Source organism: Barbatula barbatula, assembly GCF_947034865.1.
Source record: "Barbatula barbatula genome assembly, chromosome: 8".
NCBI lineage: Eukaryota > Metazoa > Chordata > Actinopteri > Cypriniformes > Nemacheilidae > Barbatula > Barbatula barbatula.
In genome coordinates, this window is record NC_136771.1 from 5,814,166 (window position 1) to 5,840,928 (window position 26,763).

The 26,763-nt window shown below is 36.6% G+C and overlaps 1 protein-coding gene across 1 annotated transcript; it reads left to right on the forward strand.

Annotated features, from left to right (window-relative positions):
* Nucleotides 1-15,282: 15,282 nt before the first annotated feature.
* On the forward strand, nt 15,283-22,968 carry LOC306897101 (VPS10 domain-containing receptor SorCS3-like; the record flags this gene model as incomplete). Its single annotated transcript, XM_079461581.1, has 5 exons — nt 15,283-15,459; nt 16,695-16,794; nt 18,235-18,340; nt 19,363-19,523; nt 20,491-22,968. The coding sequence occupies 5 exons, from the start codon at nt 15,283-15,285 to the stop codon at nt 20,547-20,549; spliced, it is 603 nt and encodes a 200-aa protein (XP_079317707.1). The 3' UTR covers nt 20,550-22,968.
* Nucleotides 22,969-26,763: the final 3,795 nt, after the last annotated feature.

The following is a 26,763-nucleotide window of genomic DNA, read 5'->3' on the forward strand; positions in this document are numbered from 1 at the left end:
CAAAGATTTAAAGCATTCTTTTTTTTTATTTCTTACTTACAGAGGTCAAAGCATCGCATTCTGAATCGAGTGTGTTTATCTTTATGATTTATGTATTTTTTAAGTCAAGTCAAGTCAGCTTTATCTATATAGCGCTTTTTTAAATTTTCGTTGTTACAAAGCAGCTGTACATGAAACATTGACTATAAGCAAAACATATAAGGTTATGCAAGTCCTATAAATTCCTATATGCAGTGTTATTAAATAAAACTATAAAATCAAACATTTTACTCGTTGGCCAGTTCAATTCCTGATGGACCTCATACATTTAAATTTATTTCGAGAAATTTATTTTCTAGTTTACCTGTATCTGAGCTTTATTAAACATGTTAAAGGTAAAAAGTGTAAACTAAGCAAACAAGTTATTTTTAAGAACTTAGTCATAATACACATGAAAACAATGTGAGCCGTACAACACATGTCCCATAAAACTCGAATCTTATCTGAGAAATGAATTGGAACGGCACATAATTAAAAACATAAAAGCCTGTTGGAAAACAGAAGCTTGTGCGTGTCGCGAGGGACCGTGTGGTCCACTGAGTTCGGCGGTGGATCAAGTAATTAATTGATAAATCAACGTCACCTGAGTTATTTGACCAGACATTCACTTCTTGGAGAAGAAGGAAAGGAAAGGACGTGGAGGATATACGCCGCTGCCCACAGCTCTGAGTGGAAAAGACGTTTGTCATGAGGGAATTAATACATCTGGGTGTCTCGAGGGCATAAGAGGGCGACACGCTTGAATGCAAGATGAGTTGCTGTGCATCAGTGAAGGTATATAGGAGCCGTTAGAAGAATGTGTGAAGGAAGGAGTTTTAATGGAAAACAAAAGTATTAAGGTCAGGAAATGAAGCAGAGGATTAGGAATTTTTGCACACCCGATTCAAACTTGCATTGGTGACGTAAGAATCACAGCTTTTGTGAGTAAATCGTTCACAAAACCAGTACTTATTTATCTTAGTTATTTATTCTTATCTATCTCATATCGGTATTTGTGTCAGGATACTAGTTACAGTATAGTTTAAACTAATTTGCATTGGAATGCATACAAATGTCGACATTCTTTCTGCTCGTGTGTCAGACACCCTGTGCAAACTCCCTGGTCAGAAAAAAATATAAAGTGACTTTGTTGTTTACGGAAGCATTTGTGTGTGTGTTCTGTAGCGATTACGGTTTTGAGAGAAGAGGGGATGGAAACTGTCTGCCAGCGTTTTGGTTCAACCCTTCTACTGTGTCTCGAAGTTGCAGCCAGGGGCAAAACTACCTCAACAGCACTGGGTAAGGATCACACACATCATAGTAGCCAGGTTTCCATTACAGATTTGCACGACAAAAAACTCCTAATGCGAGCGTGAGAGTTTTTTTGAGAGTTTGGGAGTTTTCGTGAAATTGACCTGTTTCCATTGGGTGTATTTTCAATTTGCAAATGTTAAAAGTTAATGAAAACGCAGCTACAGTCAAAATGTCTTTTCATAAGACAATCAAGTTTCCATTGAGATCAAATTAAGTAAACAGGAACACATGATGACATCTTGGTACTCTGTCAGTGGCCTTAGTGCTTCACAAAGGGGAGGGATGAGCGGTGCATTGAACCATTGGTTGCAATTTAGAACCTCACCACTAGATACCACTAAATTTCAACTGGACTTATAAGCACAGGTTGTAAAGGCATCGGTTTCAATTCCACAGAAATGCATGTGTACATTAATTCGAAAAAAGTCTCAGTCTAATGCCTACAGCATATATGATGTAAATGCAGTGCATTTATGTGGCATTATTGGCCAAAAACTTGCGGGTCTATTATGCATATGTGTGTCTGTTTAGGTATCGTAAAGTGGTTGCAAACAACTGCACAAAAGGCGTGAAGGAGTTATACACTGCCAGAAAGCAGCAGTGCCCGAATCGACGGCCACGAGGATTAGCCCTGGCAACCCGTGACGACAAACTCACAGCCAACTTGGGCAGCAATGTGACCTTCCTGGTGCGGCTGGAGGAGGTAAGATCCATCACGACAATCTGATGGTCTAAAAGGTGACGGCAATGTCTGCTGCTAATGGTAAATGATGAAATTATCAGATTCATGGATCAGGTCATTAAAAATGCAGCTGGGCCAGACACTATCACTACGGACCTCATATGAAGTCAAGACCTAAATTATAGAGAAATAATTATTGAATTGATGTTGTAACTCAAAAAAAGTCGATGGTTGGATTTCGGAATGTGCACAAAATGGATGTTTCTGTCAGCTTGAGAAAATCTAGAGCAAAAATATTTTATAGCACGTGTGAGATCTGCAACACATTCAGGCCACAGAATCCTGAAGAACTTAGCTGGCTCTTTAAATTCCACATGTTTTTTTTTTATTGGCTGTTTTATCACTTATTCTCATGAAAATGATATTGTTTCTTTTATTGTTATTGTTTTAATGTGCACGCTTTTCTTTAAAATGTACTTTATATAGTTACAAGTATAGATATCGATCTGGGCCATTGTAGAATCCAAATCGGACCACCTTCGTTCATGTAACATGGATCATGCTAACATTGTAGATTCCTCCCATAATTCTGTTGGGCTGGATCTCAGTGGCAGATGAGAAAGTTTCACTATCTACAAATGGTACGGCTCTAGACGGATACACATTACAGGCCTACAGGGGAATAGATTTCCATTGAGGTGCATTGCACACGTTTTTCTTTTCTTTTTTCACTCTGTCTTTGGATACACACACACACTAATTCCAGGTAAAGTGTTTTTCCCAAGGCAGCTCACCACAGAGGAATTGTCACATTGCAGTATGATGAGATAAGGAGATGAGGGCTTATTCCTTCATTAAGAGAGAAAGAAAGGGATAGAGAAATAGGCTTGAAATTGTTTTGCAAAAAAGAATTAGAATTCTGTCTGAATGTCAAATTTTCGGCTATTTACAGTATATCCGAAAGGGTAGAAACTAGTTTCTAGATGGTCTTAAGACCATTTTTTTGATGGTGTTGGTCTTGTCTTGACCTCAGACTTAGTGGTCTAGGGATGTCATTCAGATTCAGATTGGAATAGACAGAATGTAAGAGAGGCACACTAAAATCAACTGCTTCAGTGGCGTTGAACTTAAAGCATTCGTTGCTTACTTCATGTCGCCGTGGGTTCGGGACTGCTATTTGCTGAACTTTTTCGCTATCACATGTCATATTGTAAAGGTATTTATTTTTTATAAAATGATGAAAATATTTGAAAAATGGCTATTCAAGTCATAAATGCACCAAACATTTTGAGCTTAATTTCACTTTGGTGCTATATATTCATCCTTATTGTACATGCGGTTGCTATCGTCAATTGCAAGATTAATACAATTTTGATGCTTGATAGCTCCAATAAATGGAAAAAGTCACAACTTTGTAGTTTCATGAGTTCAAAACTAAATATACAAAGTTTGTTTTATATTTGTAGCCGGCAATCCCCGTAGTAATAAGTGAAAATAAGATTTTTTTAAGATATATATTTTCCATCTGTTTCCCCTGTATACTTGAATGTTTGTCCTTATTAGCAGGGGGTTCCCAAACCTCTCAATCTTTGACCCACCTACAGGTAATCTGTGTCGAACACCAAATTTTTAACATGGGGAAAACACACATTCGTTTCAATAGTTTTTATTTTATCACAAATTAATACGTTTAATTGCGTACAGCAATTAAAAGCACAACATACTTTAAATGATCTATTGATGAAAACATGATATAGTTTAAAGTCAAATGGAAGCAGATCTGATATGTGATGTGAAAATTTTAAATAGTGAGTTCAGCGGATTCGAACCTGCATCACGGCAGTGTAAACATTATTTGTCATACATCTTTCGTACTAACGTTACACCACTGAAGCCGTCGAGAAAGCAGCGCAGTTTTTACACTGTTTTCTGGAGGAGTAGTCACCTACATGTTTTTTTGCTTATGACGCCCATGAATATTCCCACGAGATATTACTGAAACAATTTATTAAAGTATTGTTTGTGTCGTCTTTGTCCCCACCACTTTTCAAAGTTATGCCACTGATGTATGGACACAAAACAATGCAAGGCAATGGGTGCCAGTCAACAACTTTCTTTTTGAAAAGTCATACAGGTTTGAAAAGACAAGATGGTGAGTAAATTATGACAGAATTTTATTTTAAGGGGAACTATCACTTTAATGATCTTGACATTTATTGCTGAAGTTGAAAATTCCAACATTCCAAAAACACAGTTTAAAATTGCATTCACATTATCTAGAAACATAAAAATAGTTTAAACAGCCTGATTTTACTCTAAAAAGGACAAGCTTTTTAAGATGTGAACTGTTTTTGCATGACTGGAAATAGCCGCCCTGAGGCGTTCACAAAATGGTCGCCGCTCATGCCCTTAAAAGGACTTTGCCTGAATTTCTCAAGCTCGGCACAAACTATGTCCTTAACGTCGTGTCACAATACAAGCTGTTTCTTCCGTCATTCGTCTCTGCGTTCCTCCTCCCACGCCATAGTTGTGATTTTCTGCACAAATGATGAATTACAAATCTTAAAAGCCACAAGGTGCACAGGCTCTCACGAAGGCGGCCCGCTTTCACAGTCAGCAGCGTTTAAATGCAAACAGACAAGAATAAAGCAGGCGCCTTTGGATTTGTCATTATATGGAGTATAAACAGCCCACCCCCCTCATATGCTGTTAATGCAGTGTTACAAATTAATATCCCAATGGCATTACGCTACAATGTGCTTAAGGCAGAAAGAGAGAGCGAAGTGGGATTTGGAGAACTGTAAGTATGGATTTGGGAATATCGCACACATGCATGTGTGGCGGCTCTTGCGCCACTAGTCCTGAAGACTCCGGGTGAAAGCATGTTTAGCCTGAAATGGTCATTTCCTGATTTCTCTCTTTCTGGTTCTGTTCTATAAAGTATGCGATGAGTTTAAATTCATAAGGCATTATATAACTGCGGACCTGTCTGATGATAGGGATATTTACAGACAGTGGCGTATGATTTATGCGCAAGCAAACATGTTGATTTAATATTAAAACAAATTTAATATTTGTTCTGGATCTGTGAAGACTACATTATTTAACGCATATTGTACCCAATGTACACTGCACATTCTGTTGCATGCAAAAACATAACGTGGCATTTAATGACGTATGTGGTTGCTGCGTGCCACGACGGAGCAGTGCAAGCCATATGTTTGTATTGATGTGCCAACCTGCGCTGCTGTATTGCGTAATCTTATGTACAGATGTATGTTTAGACTCTCAGACTCTGTAAATAATATTATTTGCAACGCCGACGAACCCAGCACCCGATGAAATTCAACAAACACTGGACTGGTACGGCCACAATACATCCAGAAATGCAGAGTAAATTTGTAATGCTCTCTTAACGTTTCCGCAGCTGTATATTTAGAGTACTTAACTTCAGGAGTGAAGAGAATTTCAACGAGCATAACAACAAATATCTCTGGAAAGTGACCATTACTCACTTTTTCATTACGTGGTCACAACTCATGTAAACTGGGATTCAGCATTACTTCAAAAAGGATGTACTGTACTGTATCGGCGGTGCGTTTTATTATTTGTTACCGCACTTCTTTTAAAACCAGCTCATACAGGCGGTCATGGTTTATATTGGATTTAAAACATAAAACACAGAAATGCATTTCTTCATTGCCTGTTTGGCAACACTGGAGAAAGAAATGTTCTTTAAGTTTGGTTTAGATTGTTTAAATTACGACTCTCTTTTAAAAATTTAACTAAGATGGAGCCTTCTCCTTTACAGCCATATCCCAAACAAATTGTTATATTTCGAAATCAAAACCTGATTATGACTGCAAATGTGTAATTCTGGGACATTTGAGACAGAATAGAAGCAATGCGATATTGAGTGTGACATATCTATATATATATTGTGTGCAAATATAATGTATAAACCATAACCGAGTCGTTTGATTGATTTCCGTAAATAAGCTGCTCCTGTATGTATAATGTATATATTCACCGAAATGCCGCGTTAATTCACAGTCCAACTGTGTTAGAAAGCAGATGGGACAGTGTCTGGGTAAGCAGAACGGTAAAGCTGCAGCTGTTTGTTGTTGCATTTGCGAGACACTCTGTAAATAAGAAAGCAACCGTGTGCTTTTTTCAGGGCGACTCCATGAGGACAAATATTCAGCTGGACTTCGGAGACGGGACTGCGGTGTCCTACTCGAACCTGAGCTGGACGCAGGAGGGGATCAGACATGTGTACCGTAGCGCTGGCATCTTTAGAGTGACTGCGCTTGCGGAGAACAGCCTTGGGTTCGACGCGTCATCTCTGTACCTCCACGTGACATGTATGTTGTCTGTGCATTCTTGATAGTCACCTTGCGCCGCTCTGGTTTTGGGTTCCTGTAGCATTGAGTCCCTGTGTGTGTATGTGCGGGTTTGTTCCAGGCCCAGTGGAGCAGATTCAGCTGTTGGCTCCATATGTGGTCATTAAGAACAAGGAAGTGAACCTGACAGCAGTGGTCTGGCCCTCTCATTTCAGAACGCTCACCTATTTTTGGTGGCTGGGGAACAACACGGAGGTACGACCGGCTCCTTATTACAGATTTTCTGCCTGGCTTTGTTCCGCCCGAGGCCTCAAAGACATTTTACGGAAGAAGATAAACAGAACAGGGGCAATGAAGCGGTTATAATTCGCTTCTTGTCGTTTGTACGGTATTCAGCTGCGCTACTTTAGGAATCTATTCATGGTTTGCGCTGAAACGTCAATTAACGTAGCCACTGTGTTTCAGCGCACTAAAAGGGCAGTTAGAAAGTTTCCCATCTGTCAGGATTTGTCTTTAACTTTTTTTGTGTGCGTGTGTTTGTGGCGCCAGCCGATCATTACGTTGGACAGCAGCATTTCCTACACGTTCAGCACCGAGGGTATGACCACAGTCACCGTGCAGGTGTCATCGGGAGAGTCCTTACTACAAGACAGCAGGAGCATCGCAGTGCAAGGTGAGATCTTTCAAGATCTTTGTTTAAATTCCTGGAAGTTAATATTCTGTTGGGCGTTCAACATTTCAGTCAAATCTTAGGCTAGTCTACTTTTGACAAACCGTAAATTAAATATGACACTAAAAATGATACTTTGCTGCTAAAGACTAACTATGTCGATTCTGTTGCACAGTTTGATGTCATTTGGAAACAGTATGCAGTATTATGGATTACAAATACGTTGTATTTATTATGATTTTACCTTCACTCGAATATGAGCAAATTTTTTGGCATCATGTAGTTTACTTTAGAATTTACTATAGGATTGTATATTTACTGTAGTACACTTTAGTATTATTGCTGTAATATACTATATTATTCACAATAGTAATGTTTATTTACTCTAGTACACAGTAGTTTGATTGCTGTTGCATACGATTGTACTTACTATAGTCTTGTTTATTCACTGTAGGAAAATGTAGTATTATTCCTGCGGTACACTATTTATTATTTACGATATTCACTGTACACACTAAAAATAGCTGGGTTAAAAAATAACCCAACCTTAACCCAGCTGCTGGGTTACTATGGGACAGAACACAAACTGGGTTATTTTGACCCAGGTGCTGGGTTTAACCATTTTACCCAGAATGCTGGGTTGTTTATTTGACCCAACCAGTGGGTCAGATTAACTGTGTTCCTGGGTTAAACATAACCTAAACATTGGGTTATACATTGTCTCATTGCATTGCTACCTTTATATTTACCAATAATTATAAATAATCACAAAGTTTATTATTAAAAAGATAATTATAATTTTTCCGTAATTCAAATTACACAACACAAAAACAATTTTAAATATCAATTTAATGAGTTTTTACATTTCTTTTTAGAACCATTGAAGGGGTGCAATTACCATGCATTTCACCCTACACAGACACAGATAAAACAAGTTTTGTAGATTCTTTAAAAACACAAAATTGTGTGAACTAGACACTGTAGATTTCAATTCAATATGTCAACATTGCACATAGAATCGTAGAATCAGTGCGAATCATTCAAAACATTGTGCCAATAAAACTAGGCCGAACAAAGACTCCAAACAACAGACAATACATGTGACAACTTAAAACAAGTGCCCAGAAAAAACTGTTGCTCTCACAAAAATTTAACACATGAAGACTCATGACCATCCAAACGATACACTGCTGTAGAAATTCCCAGGTAGGAAGACACTGCTTACTGTAGTTGACATCAAGCACAAAAAAGGACTTGAAACACAGATCAACTGCCTCAAGCAAGGAGTCAGTTTCGATGGCATGGCCCGAAACAATGAGGAAGGTCTGAGATGCCGTTGCCTCGTCCCCAAGACACAAATTGTACAGTAATACCTCACTGGTCTCTGCATTTTGTAAATACTCCACCATGTTGGTCCCCACCTGTTAAATATATGACACTTGGTATTGAAACATAACTAACATTTAAGTTATGTGCATTTAATGAATAAACACTTAAGCCTAATACAAATGCTAATTTAGTTAGAAAATGTCAAACTCCTCTTTTTAGTCTTTTACATCTGAACAAATTTAATTTACAATGATATTATATACATATATCATTTACTTTTGAGAATATTTATATCTCACGCGTAGTGATTATTAGAGTACAAAAAATGAAATAAAAACTTACAGGTTGTACGTCAATGAATGACTTCCGGGATTCCATGGTTGTGGGTCTGAAGACCTTTCCTCCTTTCTTGTATATTGAAGGGGGAAGCAAAATGGGCAGGACTTTGAAACACTCTCCCCTTTAGCATCTAAACCATGAGAAAAATACATAGATGCGTGGTTATTTAAAAGTGGTTATTTAACCGTAATCATAACTTTTTCTTACGTCTTGTGCACTTTAATGCCCTTTGAATCTCACATAAGCTCTTACAGCATGGCAGAATATTCAGTGATGTTCACTTTGCAGCGTAATTAAGATCGTATTGAACAAATCGCGAGGACTTTGAGTAACAACCGTTTGAGTAAACCCCTACAGACCATTTGACCCAGCATGTGCAACCCAACTGTGTGTTTACAGGGCCTCGAACAACCCAACATTTTGACCCAGCTCGATTAACCCAAAAATGTGTTTACAGAAATAACCCAGCAATTTTTAGAGTGTAGTATATGGTAGTATTAATCCTGTAGCATCTAATAAAGTATTATTTGTTTGCTGTGGCATACTATTATATTCGCTATAGCATTGCTTCTTTACTCTAGTAAACTGTATTTACTAAAGTGTAGTATATTCACTGTAGTATACTATAGTGTTTACTATAGTATTGTTTATTTACTGTAGTATTTACTATAGTATTATATATTCATTGCTTATTTACTGTTGAATATTGTAGTATCCAATAGTACCAACTATAGTTAATATTTACTGTAGTCATGTTCAAATCCATGTATCTACAAATTGTACTACAGTTTACAATAGTAACTACTACCGTATATTACAGAATTGTCTTTCATGGGAATGCACCTAATTCACATTCAATCCTTACAAACTGTTAATAAATGCTGTTTATTTAGTAGAAGTGAATAATGATTGATCAAATTTCAACAGTTCAGTATAGGGGTCAGTTCTCGCTATTAACAAACCATTAACTACAACTTTTCCTAAACTCTTAATTTTTTCCTTATTAATAGTGTAAGATTATGACTTTGTCTAGGTATACAGCTTGTATGAGTTGAAGGGTCTAGTCGACGGAGCAATCAGAGGAACCGGATCCGGGGACCAAAAATGACACAGAAGTGTAGTTCACTCAAAGTCCAAGTTTACTAAAGATGGGTTCTGTATATATATGCATAAATGAGGAAGTGACAAACATATCACTTATCTCCGAACATCTCACACAATAACAAGATAACACAATAAATCGGACATTTGTTAGGTCGACGTGTAATGAGCACGCCATCATAATGGAGATCCCTTAGACAAAACATATATCTGTCCTTGCATGTTGAAACAGCTGGGACACAGAGAATTCTGGATTGTCACAATGGCCACTTTAAGACCAACAGTCTTACAGACAAACATGTGTCCCTGTTAGCAAGGTAGTTGTTAGATTTAGGTATTGGGTAGGATTCGGGTTGTAGAGTATGGACATGCAGAATAAGTGCTTTATAAGTATTAATAAACAGCCAATATGCCAAATATATGAATGCTAATAACAACTAGTTAATAGTGAGAATTGCCCCCTATACTGAAGTGTTACCTTCTCCTGATATAAATGTATATGCATTTTAACAAATCGTCGTAAATAATTGTTGAATAAGATTCCACTAAATTATATAACGATAAAATATCAGATTCATAATTGAATGACTATAAAATCAATGATTACAGACAGTCTGAAGCTTACCTTTGTGGTGTGTCAGTCTGTTAAATCAGGACTTTGATGCTGGACAAACGACCAATCGGGAAGCAGCTTCTAAATAAATGATGTATAAACCGAGACTTTTGTGAACTTTTAAAAATTGGATGCCAAAAAATCTTCAATCTTTAGTTCTAAAAACCGCCCATTCGCTCGTCTTGAATTTGCATCTTGTTAGCGCTTGCTAATTGAAGAATTACGGTAATTATGGTTGCACATTTTCTCCTCAAAGCGAACATAGATCCGCTCTATATATAGGCCTATTGTAAATATAAAGAACATTTTCTCGATAAAATGTATATAACACCTTTCCGGGCGATCAAAGTTACAGGGAATTGTGCCTCGACTCCGTCAGCTAGTCATAAAAACTCCCTTCTGGCAACTATCAAATAGACTGTAATCATTTCTGTGATCAGCTCTAACCTTTCCATACCTGTCAGTAATGATAACTCTGCTACAGCTCGACTAAATCACCTGGAACAAATCGCAGCAGATAGAAGGTGTTGGGCATCTTATGAGCGACGAAATTAAGGGTCTCTCTCTCTTTCTCCATCTGTGACAGAATTCTTCAAATCGCTTCTTTTATCTTTCTCTCCTAATCTGGACGAGACCAACCCCGACATCCCTGAATGGAGACAGGATGTAGGCCGGGTAATTAAGAAGGCCGTTCTCCAAGTGAGTGAGAATCTATTCCATCCGTCTTTCCCCGGCTCATCTCCGTAACACCCTGAAATCCTGCTCAAATCTCTCCTCATCTTTTCATCTTACACTGTTTTCATCCAATCCAGATCAATTCTGGTTTCTCTGTTTATTTCTCTCTCTCTCTCTCTTTGGGGGGCAGGGTTCTTCATTAATAGATATTGAGATCGATGAACGCGGTGTGTTTGGTGATGTAATGACTTGCAGCTCAAGGCCTCTGCAGTATGTGTGTAGTTTATATAAATGTCAAATGTTATTCGGACACCTTTGCGTCTCGGTGTAGAACACCATCGGTCGATACATTGACGCGCGCGCTTTCAAGTGCACATAGTTTACTTTTGTACCGGAGCTGTCGGTGTGAAACTTGGATCATTGGAGCTCACTATTAATGTCCTTGACATAGAAGAAGCTTTAAATCCAAGATGTTTTGTTAAAGAGCGCTAAATTCATTTGGAGGGCCTGGACATGAAATAAAACTGATCTTGATGTTCCTTTTGATTTTTTTATAATTTTAGGGCTGTCAAACATCTAGAATAAAAGTTTGTGTTTACATCATTTATGTCTGTGTACTGTGCATATTCCTAGTGTATGTATAAACACATACAGATATACATACATGAATATAAAGATGTATTTATTTATATTTATCAATAATTAAAATGATATAAATGTTTATGTATTTTTATACTTTCTTAAATATATGCATGCATGCGTATGTAAATACAGTACAAAATGAATATGCACAGCGCATACTATTGCAAACTATTATTCTGGATTCGATTATTTTGTGATTAATCCTTTGACAGCCCAAAATAATTACTTTAAAGCTGCAATATGTGAAGTTTGCCTCACTATCGCCATCTCTGTTTGAAACATAAAATTGCAGGTTGTTTTACTCCTTTTTGGTCAAAAGGACATTTCACACTAAGTTGTACATGACAGCTGGGTAAAGTAGACAGATTGTTTTATGTATTTGCCCAATTGATTCATTTTTTAACGAAAAAAGTAACAAATTACAGCTTTAATTAAACTCTAACTTTGCTTGAGATTGTTTCAAGAAGTTTCGAAAACGAATCTGACGACTGAGGCTTACGCAGCTTAATGCTCAATTACGCCATGGTAATTTTGGTCGCATTATGCAGATGTGAATTTAATAGTACACTTTTCAGTGTTCATCAAAACGTTTCACGCTTTTCATAATGCGTTTCAATCCATGGTTATTTATTGCATGCGGGTTTTACTTGAGATTTCTTATGCTTCACAGAAAGACTTGGCTTCCAGGAATATGAACAGAAAAATAATGATGATTCATCTTGCACTCATGAATGCGTCAAGATCTCTCTCTTTCTCCGTCACTTTATTTATAAGCAAAAGTTGTCCCTCACAAATATAGCCGACCTGTACAGGCACACAAACACACATGCAAAAACACACAAACACATCTTGGTTGATCTAAAACCCCCTACACAGTCCGTCCATAGAACAAGGTCAGAATACGAAGTTCAGCACAAAATCGGCTAACAATCTCCCACATCCTTGTTAAACACACACACCTTTCCCTCTTCTACACGTTCTTTCTCATTCATTATCCACCAGCCTGGGTTTCTAGCCTTAGATCCCAGCTCACCTGCTATGAGAGGATTATCCAGATATTCTCCGGAAGTAAAGGTGTCCTCTTCTAACTTTATGCCTCTGTTTTAACATCAAGTTCAAAGCCCAATGGCTCAGTATCGAGCCCTCCTGATAAAGAGACTCCGCTTTACCTGTCACGTTCCCTTCCTGTTTCTTCCATTGTTTATCCACTCATGTTTCAAGCGCACTCCGTAGTGCCCTAGAGGCAGGGGATACACTTGATCAATACTACTGCTGATAAACACCTCAGTTTATTAAAATAGAGGGAGGGAATAATCAAAGTCAAGGTCCATTTAAGACGGCTGTTTGAGACAATGGCTGGGAGGAAGACTGGAGCGGGTGTTTTGGTGCACCAGGGCGATAGCAGTTAATTGGCCAGGGGAAATTAGAGTACAGGGATCAGAAGCAGGGTATAGATTCACGTCACAAATAGTTTTTGAAAGCAAGGTGATAGAAACAGATATACTTAAAAGAGTAACATTGACACACTATGAATATTAGGAATATAAGGAGTTATGAGTTAGAGGTTAACGAATAAACCCCTAAACACTTCTCTCATTGTGAACAGGCCTTTACATGAGGCCCTGTCTTTTAATTCCATCCACAATCAGTCTGAATATATTTACGTACAGCAACATGACCGAAGCGCACTTCTGCAAGTCGCACAAGTTCAGCGAAAGTCGCCCCATGCTGTGTAAATTCACCTCTTTTTATGAACCTCTCAATAGATCGTTCATCCGTGGCACCTCTGCTCAAAAACTTGCCCGAGCACCTTCGCACAGTTGATTTTACAGAGGAAGCATTTACGCAACGCCTAGTCGAAGATGGCAAAATTGTTTTTTTTATGGTGTTGCACATTGCGTTTTACATACGAATGTGCGCGGCTTGGCCTTCTGTAAAAATATCAAAGCGAGTGGGGAAACTTTGCATGTAAAACGTGATTTGCATTCTGGCGGAGAGGTCATATTAGACACAGCTGAGCAGGGATTGACTTAAATGGGGCAAGATGAAGTACGCCAACAGAGAAGACAACAGATGTCCAAACAACTCTTTAATAACAACTTTGTCCTCCGACATAATGAATTGTTGCCCCTGTGTCTTTAAATGTTATTTCGTAGTTCCTCCATCCGGGAAGGCAAATGTTTTGACATTTAGGGGTTTAATTAAAGCAATTACTCTTAGCTATTAGTAGGGTGTAATTAAGAGCATTGTTACATTATATCTCTCTTTTGCCGTCTAATGGCCTTTTTGGACCTTAATTTGCCGACAGAAGGGGTGAATGTTACATCTAATGGCAAGCCGGAGAGAAATAAGGGCCCGAGGGTGGAGATGTGCATTAATCATTACCAATATCACATAGACTGAATCCTTCCATGAGCCCCGGGGTTTACTCTCCAATATAGCAACGCTGAAGACAAACCAAGACTCCTAGTATTGATTTGCAATGCTGCCTTGGATCTGCACCGCTGGCTGTAAATTGTGCTTAAGGTGTCGAGTCCTGAGCCAGTGGCTTATAACCGATAGAGCTCTACAGTAATCGATTATTTACCTGAAGGGACTTTAATGGGTGTCTCTGGGACAATACATGATTACTTTATTGCCTGTATGGCGGGTTATAACGTCTAGACTAGGGATGCACCGATATGTACATTTTGGGCGATACCGATAACCTGAAATTATTTACCGCTGGAAGCCGATAATCGACATATTGACCGATATACAGTATCTAAATATTAATATAGCATTTTCTGAGACTGAAACAAAAGGCAAAAAGTGGACAACTGCTTTTATTTGAAAACATTGACTGCAGAAAACAAGGTTACCCTTAGTTCTCTTTTCCCCCTAAAAATGTGTTTCAAACCTACTTTACACTAGTTAAACATTCTTTGACCTTTAAACTGAAACCTTTCTGGTATATTTTTTATGTAATAAACTAATTATAGATGTTCTTCCAGAGCAACCCAGAAAATATAGAGCCTAACAGGTCTCAAGACAGAATGCATTCAGACAGCAATTGGCTTTAAACAATATGCTTTTGTTTCTACACACAGCAAAACATTGTTAATGTAGGTAAGAAAATTAGCATGACAGAAAGACAGTACTGTACTGGATTTTAAGTGGTTTACCTGAAAAGATTATTCATAATTTATTGCCTATATTTTTTCTGCCTAAAATGTATTTTCGACCGATACCGATAACATAACATAACATATGACCATTTATCATTTATGATAGCGATATGGGCGATAAGTTATCGTGCATCCCTAGTCTAGACCTTTCCTAGTAGGACTGTAACAAAGATATCGATTAAAGTTTTTAGATATTCTGTGTGTGTAAACCCAAACCTGTGAGACTTCTTACTTCTGTAGAACACAAAAGAATAATGTTGGTAACCAAACAACATTGGCCCCCATTGACTTCCATTTTATGGACACAAAACATGTTCTCAAAATGTCTTCTTTTGTGTTTCACAGATACATGTTGTATAAAGGTTTCAACGACATGAGGATGAATTAAAATGGCCCTTTCTCATCGCTTCTTCTTATCTTGCACTGACCAGGTTGCGACAAACATTCCCGAAGACCAGCTGCTGGTCGCCGTGTTTCCCGGAATTCCTACCGCCGCCGAGCTCTTCCTGCTTCCTTCCAGGAACCAATCAGATGGCAGGAGAAGAAGCGAGGAGGATCTGGAGCAGGTTGGATGTGCACATATAGATTTACATATATATAGATACATATCAGGGTATTCGGAAGCAATGCAGATTTGACAGTTTCCTGATAAGGGTAGAGGTTGAAATGTGGTTGAGAAGGATGGTCCTTGATCAGGAGCATAGAGCAGCCTCTGCCTGGGGCTGCATTGAAAGTAATTGTCACCGGAAAGGAGCCAGTATGTCAAAAAATAATCTCAAGGGGATCGTACGACATTTTTACCACGGTTAACACCAATTTTCTTTCCCCGTAAGGCACAGTTGCCTCTGCGATAATGTCGAAAGGACCAGCGACTAATTGGAATAAGATGGCAAGAACGACATGGAGGGACTGTAGAGGAGTATACTTTTGAGGATGTTTTATTAGTGTTGCTTCAGTATTTTACAGAAATTGTCCTATATTTAAGTAAAATAAATAATCATATGTTAAAAAACTGTAAATTAAATAATACTATATTTTAATATATTATTGACATTTAAAACTATACAATTGTATTATAAATAACAAAAAAGTATAAATAATAGTTTTTGTAATTTTGTTTATTTTAAATTAGCTGTCATTTTAATATTAATTTATTTTTGTTACTATATATAATTAATTTATTTTAGCTGTATTCATGTTTTTGTTTATTATTATAATTTTACAGCCAGTTTAATTCTGGGGCCACATTTACATTTTTCGTCTAGTCTTAATTTTTCTAATAATGTTCACAAAGTCAATAAACAGAAATGTTTTCAAAGTTAAAATTTTTGTAATCTACAATAACCTTGGCTGTCAAAGCGATTAATGAATGAATCGATTTTAAAATAAATCAGTATATATATACATATATATATACATATAGTATACATATAGTAAATATATAAACACACAAAAGCTAAATTACTTAAGAAACATGATGTATATATACGTAATATAAATTAGTTTAACTTTAAAAAAGGTTTTTATATATATTAATGCAAATATCTTTTATATAGACATATATGAGGTGCATTTGTATATATTTATTAAAACTTATATGACACAAATATATATAAATATTTATTTTAGAATCAATTAATCATGATTAATTGATATGTTAGCACTCAAATAGATTAAATAAATTGCAATGATCTACATTTATGTAAAGCCTTTGTATAAAGAACAGACCACACATTAAGAACTTATTTTAATGTAAATAATATGATCTGTACTTAACCTAAATGTTGCGTTCTCTTTCCAGTTATCACAAGTCCTGGTCAATGCATTGAATCAGATCTCGGTGGAGTTCGAGTTAAAGCCCGGCTCTCGAGTCATCGTTTACGTCACACAACTAACTTTAGGTAACAAAGAATAACATCACATTCATTTTTACAGCTTTTAAAAATATGAATCTTCAAAATATTTGGAGGACCTCTGTGGCACACACCTGCTCACACTTGATTGAATTGAAAAGCCTTGTTTCTGTTGATTTCCCTCCTCAGGCCCTGTTAGGTGTCGTATATTGTTCCTCAGATTCTTTTGGGTAATTATGATGATTGCATTCTTGGGTCCAGAGAGGCTTGTCAGGACTATATATTGTTGAGAGATTCGCACTTCTATGCTCCACCGGGGACGCTGAAAGCGTTATGTAAGATAATACAATAATTGCTCACCAGCAATCATGGCCTGGCAAGAAAATCTCAGCTGAAAGGATTTTGGTTCTATGTCTGTTGTTTTTATTCGGCTGATTTTTTATTAAAAATCTATTTTTATTAGATTTAAAAACTGGTTCCACTTGTTTTACCAAAGTGACTCGCTCAGCGAAACAATGAGAATACAGAAGGTAGATTCATAAGGTTCAAAACCCTGCCTAAAACACAACTTGATGTATTTACGGATTATAATGGGAATTGTGTTAGTTTTAATGGGATCTATAATGATGTCTACTGGTATCTGATGGACTCTATTTGTAGATGTTATCTGGCAGATTAATTCTTTTAGACTAATGCCCAAAACGCACAACAGAAATCCTTTTGAAATGGTTTAATGAAAAAAGCTAATGGTTCACAATTTTAATGTTGGGTTTCTGTAGTTTTTTTTAGCAGGGTTGTTGATTTTTCCATTCCCAACGCCTTATAAAGTGATAGATCAGTTTTACCTCATTCATTTATTAAACGTATTGTTGAATTAACTTGACATCAGAACATTAATATTTTGTAGACCACCATGTGTCAGAGTTAACCTGGTTCATGTACAGTTATGTACTGTTGCGTGTTCAAAAAGCGCTGGTTGCTGTGTATTTCCAGCCACTTGGTAGGGGTTAATGCCTTGCGGCGATAATAGCTTTACCCAGACCAGAGTAAACCGTGTCAGGTGATGCGTGGTCTGTGCTATTACCCACAGCTCACTTCAACATCGAAACACGGCCTGGCCTAGCCATTTCACATTCTTTTCCAGAAAGCTTTTTAAGATGCTCCCGGAAAAGGTCAAAGGAATCATGGGGCTTTCTTTCATCAGAATGGTCACTGGAGGAAATATACAGCCAGAGGGTCTAAGGCTACCGTGAATAATTTCAAGGGTTGCCAGTGCTGGAAAAAATCCATCCATCTTTAGCATATGATGTCACAGGAAAAGTCTTGCGATGTATTTTTCGTGGTTTCGTGTCCTTTAATACCTTTTGCACAGGCCTTGGGTGTGCATAAAAGGACATTTTTAGTCAAATGGAACATGAAACTCATGGACAGCATTACAGTGTTTACTTTTGTATTAATTGATGCAAAGTACCTCTCTCTCTCCATCAGCTCCTCTGGTTGACTCTCTCCCGAGACACAGCAGTTCTGCGATGCTGATGCTTCTGTCTGTCGTCTTCTTGGGTTTAGCTGTATTTCTCATCTACAAATTTAAGAGGTACATTAAATATCTTCTACCAGGACTCAATTCCTTGAAATTCATTTTCTTTCACATGCTCCATAGTTCACCCTATTGTTTATCTATATATAATGATATAAAGTGAGATATGATTGGTTGGAATCCGACTTTCTTTTTCAGACTTCAGCTTTTTAAGTGTGCTATTTTTACTCAACAGTAGTTGTGAGTTCTAGTTATTCGTTTGCACACGACGGAAACACAGAAAAACATTCTGTGAGAGGGGAGAAAAATATCAATGAATTGTTTAATATGCAGCTGCTGTTCCTCCACTGGAAAACTGTTTTGTAACGCTTTGAATTATTTATTTAGTCTCAAAATAATTCAAATGGAAAAGAGAGAGAAATGTTGAAATAATCATTAATAATGGATGTCTTTTTTTTCCAACAGTAATTTAAAGAGGAAGCGTATTTATGGAAATGTCACACTTGGAAAAACAAAGCAATTAACTCGCAAAATTAATAGTAATTTGAAATGAAAAGATGTTGCTGGAATCCCTTTTTCTGTTTCATCAAATATAAAGCGAGCTTGGAAAATGACATTTACAGTTGGGTGTTGCTTGTTGGTAAAGCACACCATGAAATTTGGGAGAATTACAAAAACATTGTTGTAATTGGTTCCGGGTTGTCCCGCAACAAGTGCTGGATGTGTTTTGCTTCTTGCTATCTCTAATTGGCTGGGCACAAGACAGAACAGCCAATAACAATGAAAATATTAAATGTAGTAAGCATTTATCATTGCGATTATTTTAGGAGCACAAGAAAGGAATGAAATTGAAAGTATTTATAAATTCATGTTGTGCACACGTCGCGTTATGTTGTCATGTGTCTTATGTTTGATGTATGAATTCTTAATGCTTAATTCTGGCTGCAAGCTACGTTTTGTGTGTGTCCCACCTCAAACCCTCCGAAAATATTGCTGCAATTGGTCATTCCTCAATGGATTGCGATACCTCTTTTTGCCATAGTTGGTGAAGCTACACCCTTTCCCTCGGTTTTGTGCAGAAAAATCCCCTGGATTAACATCTACGCGGAGGTGAACCACGAGAAAGAGCAGGAGATGATCAACACAGTGGGCCAAAATGATGCCACGCCCAAAATCGCCCTGAGCGAGTTCTCCACTCAGAAAGAGATGATGGAGAAAGAGATGGAGGCACGCGTCAAACGTCAGTATAACCTCTATGGATATCTTGTGTTAACATTATTTTTGTAAACTGTTAAAGGACATGTAGGACAGAAATGACTTATATAGACTTGGGTTACTGTACTGTAGACAAAAGCTTGTCTGATGGGGCAGATGGCAATTGGTCAGTAATGTATTTTCGGCGAGCCTTAGCAAATATTGTCAGAATACAGTATAGAAAATGAAAGTAAAATGTTTTGGCTTGTTTCAGCCTCACACATATTTGAGTTACAGGCGCGTTTGATATTATAAAGTTGCTATTGTGGATATTATCTTTTCAGGTCAATTTCCAATTAATATTTCAAATCTTTCATAAATTCACATGAAACACCAAAACCAGTTCTCATTAACATTATATTCGTGGGTTTATATCTACCATGGGCCCAAATGTCCTAATTTCCCAAGTGGATGAGTCTGTGATCATCGCATAAAAACCGCAAATTTATATTTGATTAGTGTTATTTAGCAATGATTATAAAGAAACGCTTATTAAAGTATAAAAGGGAAAGAGCATGCTTTTATAGCATGTAATATTTGGGTTAAAGAATATCATAGCACTGCTAAAATATTTTCATTGAATTTCTTAATTAACGGTTTAATGTTTAGGTGGCGTTATGTGTGTTTCTGAGGGAAAACATTATGGGATGGGAAGCTTTTTTTGTTTGACTCGTATTTGACCGGCCAGATTAAAGTGGGCTGTAATATTATTGGTTAATACGAGTGACACCTTACAATAAAGTTTGATTCTTTTACAATATTAAAAGGTCTTGTCTATGAAAGGACGTGCTTTCGAAGCAGGACTAAGTCTAATTTGTCGCCTAGTTTTCGATTGGAAAGTTTTTACTGTACAAGTTCGTACGTTGGATTTGTGCAGCGTAAGGACAGCGACATGCTTTGACGATTGTGTTTACACAAGGCTAGTGTGTTTGTTTGTTTGTGTGTATTTTCAGGAGCCGTGATCAACACCTGTGAAAGCACAAGGGAGATTCCGAACTGCACGAGCGTCTGAAACAGTCCGCAAGGAGGAGGTGTAATGTAATAATGTGTACAGAGGTATCACAATTTTAAAAGTTGACAGTAATCCTTTTGCTTCTTTTGTAATTTGGAAACACTCATTGTTAATAGTTTTCTAAGGAGCTCATTTACACAGATTTGCATGAGGATCTTGTTTATTACCATCTGTGAGGGAAATACGGACACGCTAGTAACCACACGTCTTTGAGTATGATTTAAACAGGTACAGTTTGAAAGTGAGGAAATCTTAAATTATACTTTATTGTTGTTTATGTTTGTTTGCTTTCCTTTTTTTAACTTTTTATGTCAATTTTATACATCAAAACTACACCTTTATGCCATTTTTATAGTATGTGTGTTTGTTATCCAAAACATACACATTACGAAGTGTGCATCTTATGACTACTGTATGTTTATTTATTTTTGAATATTTTTCTTAGTACATCTAGTAGATCTTGTCATTTGCCATATACTTGTTAGAACTTGAACTGAAGGAGTACATTTAGATATGCAGCAGTTCACTCCCCTTTGAAGATCACACCTTGAAATAACCCTGCCCCACTATCTTCTCAATTGGCTGTTGCTTTAACATTTCAACTTTTAACATTGATGTACATCCGGCCGCGAACGCAAAGTTCAATGGAAATGTGAAATATGTTTTCAAAAACACTGTGATAAAATGTTATTTGTGCGGCAAGGTTTTTGTATCTCTACAAGGGGAGAATATTACCACAATCTTGTCTCTTATAGCAAGGTTGTTTTTGGAGCCCAGGCTTTGTTAAAAGTCCATGACCTACTGTGTGACGCATTGAGAATTTGTAATGGAAGAAATCTTAAGCAAAATGCAGGCTGTGGTGAAGCCTTGTTAGTCTAAAAGGGGAAAGAAAGCAAAAGTTTAACCTTGAATCCATCGCACCTTCGGCAAATGCAAATTACGATAAGCTCCTTCAAATATGTACGTTCCACGGTCTTTCTCTTCTTGTTGTTTTTGTTAAATGGCTAACGGAATACGTTTGATTCAGTGAATGCCTTACAAATACGAATGCCTTTTGTAATTACGTGTATTCATCATAATATCTGGCCATTTAGAAACGAAATGTAATTTATAATAACTGATAACTGGTTATGATCAAGTGTTTCTTTGTTTTCTTTTCTTATAACCGATATTGTGTCTCATCCATAGAACTGTACAGTATTCTGGATAGATCTCAACTTTTTATTTCTGTATATACAGCGAGTGTATTTTCATTTACATATGCTTATATTGTAAATATAAGAATGAAGACTTGACCTTACTGGAGACGTCTGCTTTTAGGGTACATTTCAAAAAGGGGGTGTTAAGACTCAAACCATTGATTCATCGATGTGCTGTAGATAAGCCGATGCTGTAAATAGTTTTTTATTCATTCATCATGTGGGAAGAAAACGAGTAAACACGTGCTGCATATTGCTTCTATGTTGCCATACTAATTTTTATCTCAAAGTCATAGCTGGCAGTGTTTTAGTATATACTGTAGTACATTTTTTGTAATTGGAGTAGATTGCCTCTTTCACACAGAATGAAAATAACCATTTATGAAAAAGCAGTTGGTGTCTTAGATTCCATTGTGAATGTAAATGTATTGCAATAGATCAGAATATAAGTGACGCTGCAACAAACATCCCAATATAGAAATTACTGTTTTAATCGATTAATTACAAACCAAACGACACCGTGTTGTCTCATTTCCATTTGACAATGCTTTACAATTGGACAGATTCTCTCTGAGTGAAAAAAGGCAATCAGTTGCAATGTTTTAGATAATGGATAAGTAAATTAGATCAATATTGAATTGACTTTACATTTTTTACGACTGTTTTTGTATCATTTTCATAATCATTAACGGTTGCATGCGTCATTATGTTGCAAGCTCTGTTCCAAAATATAGTGAGCTGCCTGGAAGTCTAAAGACTTCATAGGGCGGTGCCTTCTGAGGCAATATCTGATCCTGATAAGGAATCACATAAGTGATTAAAACAGCAATTGTATTTACAAGTAGCGGTCTTTACACCACTGCAATGCATTTGGGATTGCCTTGAAAGACTGCCGAACATGTTATGCAAGTCAAAAGATGTTCACTGTATGCCAGCGACATCATCTCCCATCTTTAAAAAGACAGCCTTGGGATTGTTAGCGGCTTACGATGCCTTAAAAGGCTCCCTAGATGGACATCTAGACTTCGGAACAGAGCCTGTGTCAGTCTGTGAGTTTTGATAATATCAGAACCAAAGTTAACTGATCATCCAGCCAGACTAACCAAAACCTCAGTGCGGCGTCTTGATGTATATCCAATTTGACCTCATCCTTTGAAAATCTAAGATTGAGCTTGACTAAGACATTGTAATTGACATTAGGTAGGATTTCACTGAGATTGAAAGAGAAAAGAAAAAATAAACACAAATTTGATAGTCCGTCAGAATTTTACAATGTGCTCAAGCTGGCATTCAATTTTTTTTTATAAAACCTTATGATCCAAGCTGTGATTTGATCAAAGCGCGTTCCAAATATAAAGATGTAAATGGGAAAAGTAGGTTTGAACGCAAATTGCTTTTTTGGTCATTGATGTTGAAATAGTGCTGATTTGCACAAAAAACAGCTGTAGTCAATAAGAACATATTCAGACATTTTGTTCATTTTCATGCTTAAATCTGATTTTAATAGGCTACACAGATATTGTTTTAATCTTGAGAATACCGAATCCAATATCCTATTGTACCTTTTTGTTCTTAATTTTTGATACGGTATTTATTTACCCTGAAACCAGCCATGCGTTTTGCAGATGCAATGGGTAAATCATTTATAAGGAACTTCAACTAGACTACAGACGCTGCTCTTCTCTGTATGATGCTAAGCATTGGTGTAGTCCAAAACAGCGTGAAAAGAAAACAGTGTTATACCCCTAATCTGTGCTGCCTACTTCTCTGAGTCTCTGCTGTGTGCCGCAGTCAGCAATGCAATTACAGCGACACAGCATTTGAGATGTGAAGAAACGCTGGTAGTATAACATTCTACCTTGCATTCTGTCATTAACAATTGTAGGTTCAGTTTAGCATCACAGCTCAGGTCTTATTCAGGCTTACTATGTGGCCATAATGAAACACTTTAAATAGTCATTTTGATTATAAGATCAGAGGAAATAATAAACACGTCAAATGTATCAGACCATTGAAAAATGATATCCAATCTACATAAGGGAGATGTGTTCTACAAAGTTGTGAGCGGCAGGCTGTTTTGTTGATTGTTTAATGTTCGAGTTTTTGTGATGTCGCAATGTTCCACATACTGTAAAATCTCATTGGTGGATTCAGCCTAGATATAAAGTATTAATTAAATAAATATATAATGTCTATTAATCATAACTGATGTTTATTAAATAAATAAAGCATATATATATATATATATATATATATATATATCCATTAATAAATATTTCTATTAAATTATTAACTTAAATAATGCAAATATATTTATTAATAGTTGTATTGTTTTTATTTACAATTGATACATTTTTTTATTTAAAAAGTAAATAATAGCTATTTATTAAATGTAAAAATTTGTTCTGATTGGAGGATTTACATTTTAAGTATGGACAGAAACAATTTCCTGAAAACTTGTCGCATCTCACTTGAATAAAACAATCGAAAAGGTTATGGTTAGTCTGGAAATGTAAGCTGTTGTCATAACATGTTTGTTAGTGATTCAAAGTTTTTATCATATAACAGTTTGGGCTAATTCTCATTTAATGCTGTTTTCATTGTATGATGTAATTCGGGATTCATTTGCTTTACCAACCCTTTTTGATATAGATCATAACTATAAACCAGTCATTACACTACAAAAGCTAAATTAAACTGGCTAAAAAGATACTTGCCATAATATTTACGTGTGATAGAAAACAGACAAGTTTTGAAAAGAAATTGTGATACAAAAATCTACAGCTGCATGACCCATGGTTATTGTTACATCTTTATTTAAATATTTCTATGGAAAACTACTGTCATTTTGGAATTGTTTCAAATAAATGTATTTTTGTACATCTGATACGGATTCTGGTGGTCTGTTTGATATAGTCTGTTTATCACATGTTTACGCTTAAGCGGTAGTACACCGGTTAGTACGTTTAGACAGTATGTATGGGCACAACTTCCTTGAGGTAAATTAAGAAGGCTTTGGGCAAGAATGTATAATATGATAAAGAGCATCACACTTCTTTATATAAATAGAGGCACAAAGGTGGGCATTTGGAGACACAGTATGCAACTATGCAACAGGTTTGGTAGTTCAATTTGTATTAGAAGAGTATGAAATTTAACTTTAAAATAGTTTTTTCCTTTAGAAAAATGACTCTTGTATTTAGGGTAGAAACAAGTTCTTGTAAGAAGCAAATAAAGGATAGATTAGCTGTAGTGTTTGGTCTGATTTTACAATGGAATTCAGTAAGAACAAACTGTTGTGTTGACACAAGCATGTCCATGAATCTCCTCTTTATTATAAAGTTAATTAAAAAAACAGATAACTATGTTTTATTATTGTGCATACCAATAATATGAATCAAACTGCAGTTGGGTTGTTTTGAGGAAAGGCTGGAATACACTAGACAAGGGTTTTTCAAACTTTCTGATGCCAGGGAACCCAAATATGAAAAACCTTTTTTGAGGACTCTTTAAACTTCCTTAAATAGCCAACATATCCATCTGCATTTTTTGTATAAAGAAATTTTTAAACATTGTAAGATAAATACTAAGTGTGATATTATGAAGACAATATATTAAATAATTGGCTATACGCAATGTTGGATGTATAAACACGAAGAGAAACATGTATCACACATTATACTCAATAAAATCAGCAGACTAGAGCAGACTTTCTGCAAAAACTAGCACATCTGGATATATGCACAATTTAAATGTGAATAGAATAGAAGATCTTTACCGTTATCGTTCGGAGAAAGAAAAACATTCTGCTCTTCAGCAGCCATTTAATATAAAAGTGCACAGGTATTATGCACAGAAGACGATATTAACAGATAAAAGAAATGATAGCAATTTCTACCATTTCTTTTAATATATACAATTGATTTTATTATTTTGCCCACATTTAATGAATTACTCCTTCTGCACCGAACATTGAAGGTAACATCTCTTTCAATTTACATCCTACTCTTATAGTAAGGTGTGTTTTCTTCATTGTGGTTTTAAGTGAATTAGAGGGCTTTGCGCCATCCATTTACAATTTGGTCTTCTTTTTAGTGAATTACCCTTTACCGAAATTGTTATGGAGAATAACAATTGCATGTCTTCACTGCGATACAGTAAATAGTTGCTTAGACAATAAATAGTTACAGACAAATAAGAGAATATTTACTGTACATGAAGGCCGAGTTCTTACAAAGCTTTCCATAAATTCTCCCAGTGGCGGAGAGTCTGTGACTTCAGTAATCAAACTTTGATATATGAAAGAACTCCTGCTGGCATCGCTTTAATTATCACAAGGAGATTCGTGCTTGTAGCCTTGAAAATATGGGACACTTTTGGCCAGTGGCAGGTAAATATTCATTGACGTGACATCTTGACATTGACACGATCTATATCAACAGGAAGTGAGTTTATGTAGGTGGGATTTTTAATCCATATTTTCTCCCTTGTTTATTATCAGTCTCTCACTTCGGAAATGAAGCGATTTGGACCTGACGTTCTGCGGGAGTTGATAAAAGACTCATGTCAGGGATTTTGGCAGCATTGTCATTTCACGTCGTCGTTTCGAAATCTCGACCCTCATGCACGGTAAGAAGGAAGCTGGCAGTTAATGGGGCTCTCCTCCATTACACTTTATTTCATTGTTTTATATTTTTTTGTGGTGGGGATGCATCCGGTTTGTGTGACTTGGGCATAGAAAAGACATGCTAGTTGCCATGAATACAGCCCATTTTTCTCTATTTACGGCGGTGGATAGCCGGACAGAAGCCTCATTACACTGCAGGTTAGATTAAAGTATTTTTTTCTTTCTTTCCCTTATAAATTCTCCCTCTCTTTCACAGCGTTCACATTCAATCTATCCCTCCATCTTTCCCTTTCTATCGCATTATTCCCCTAGTGGCCGAAACCGGAACTATTTAAAAAATCATGGGCACGTTTCCGAGAGTCTGCTGGGGTTGCTGAAAATAAAAGAT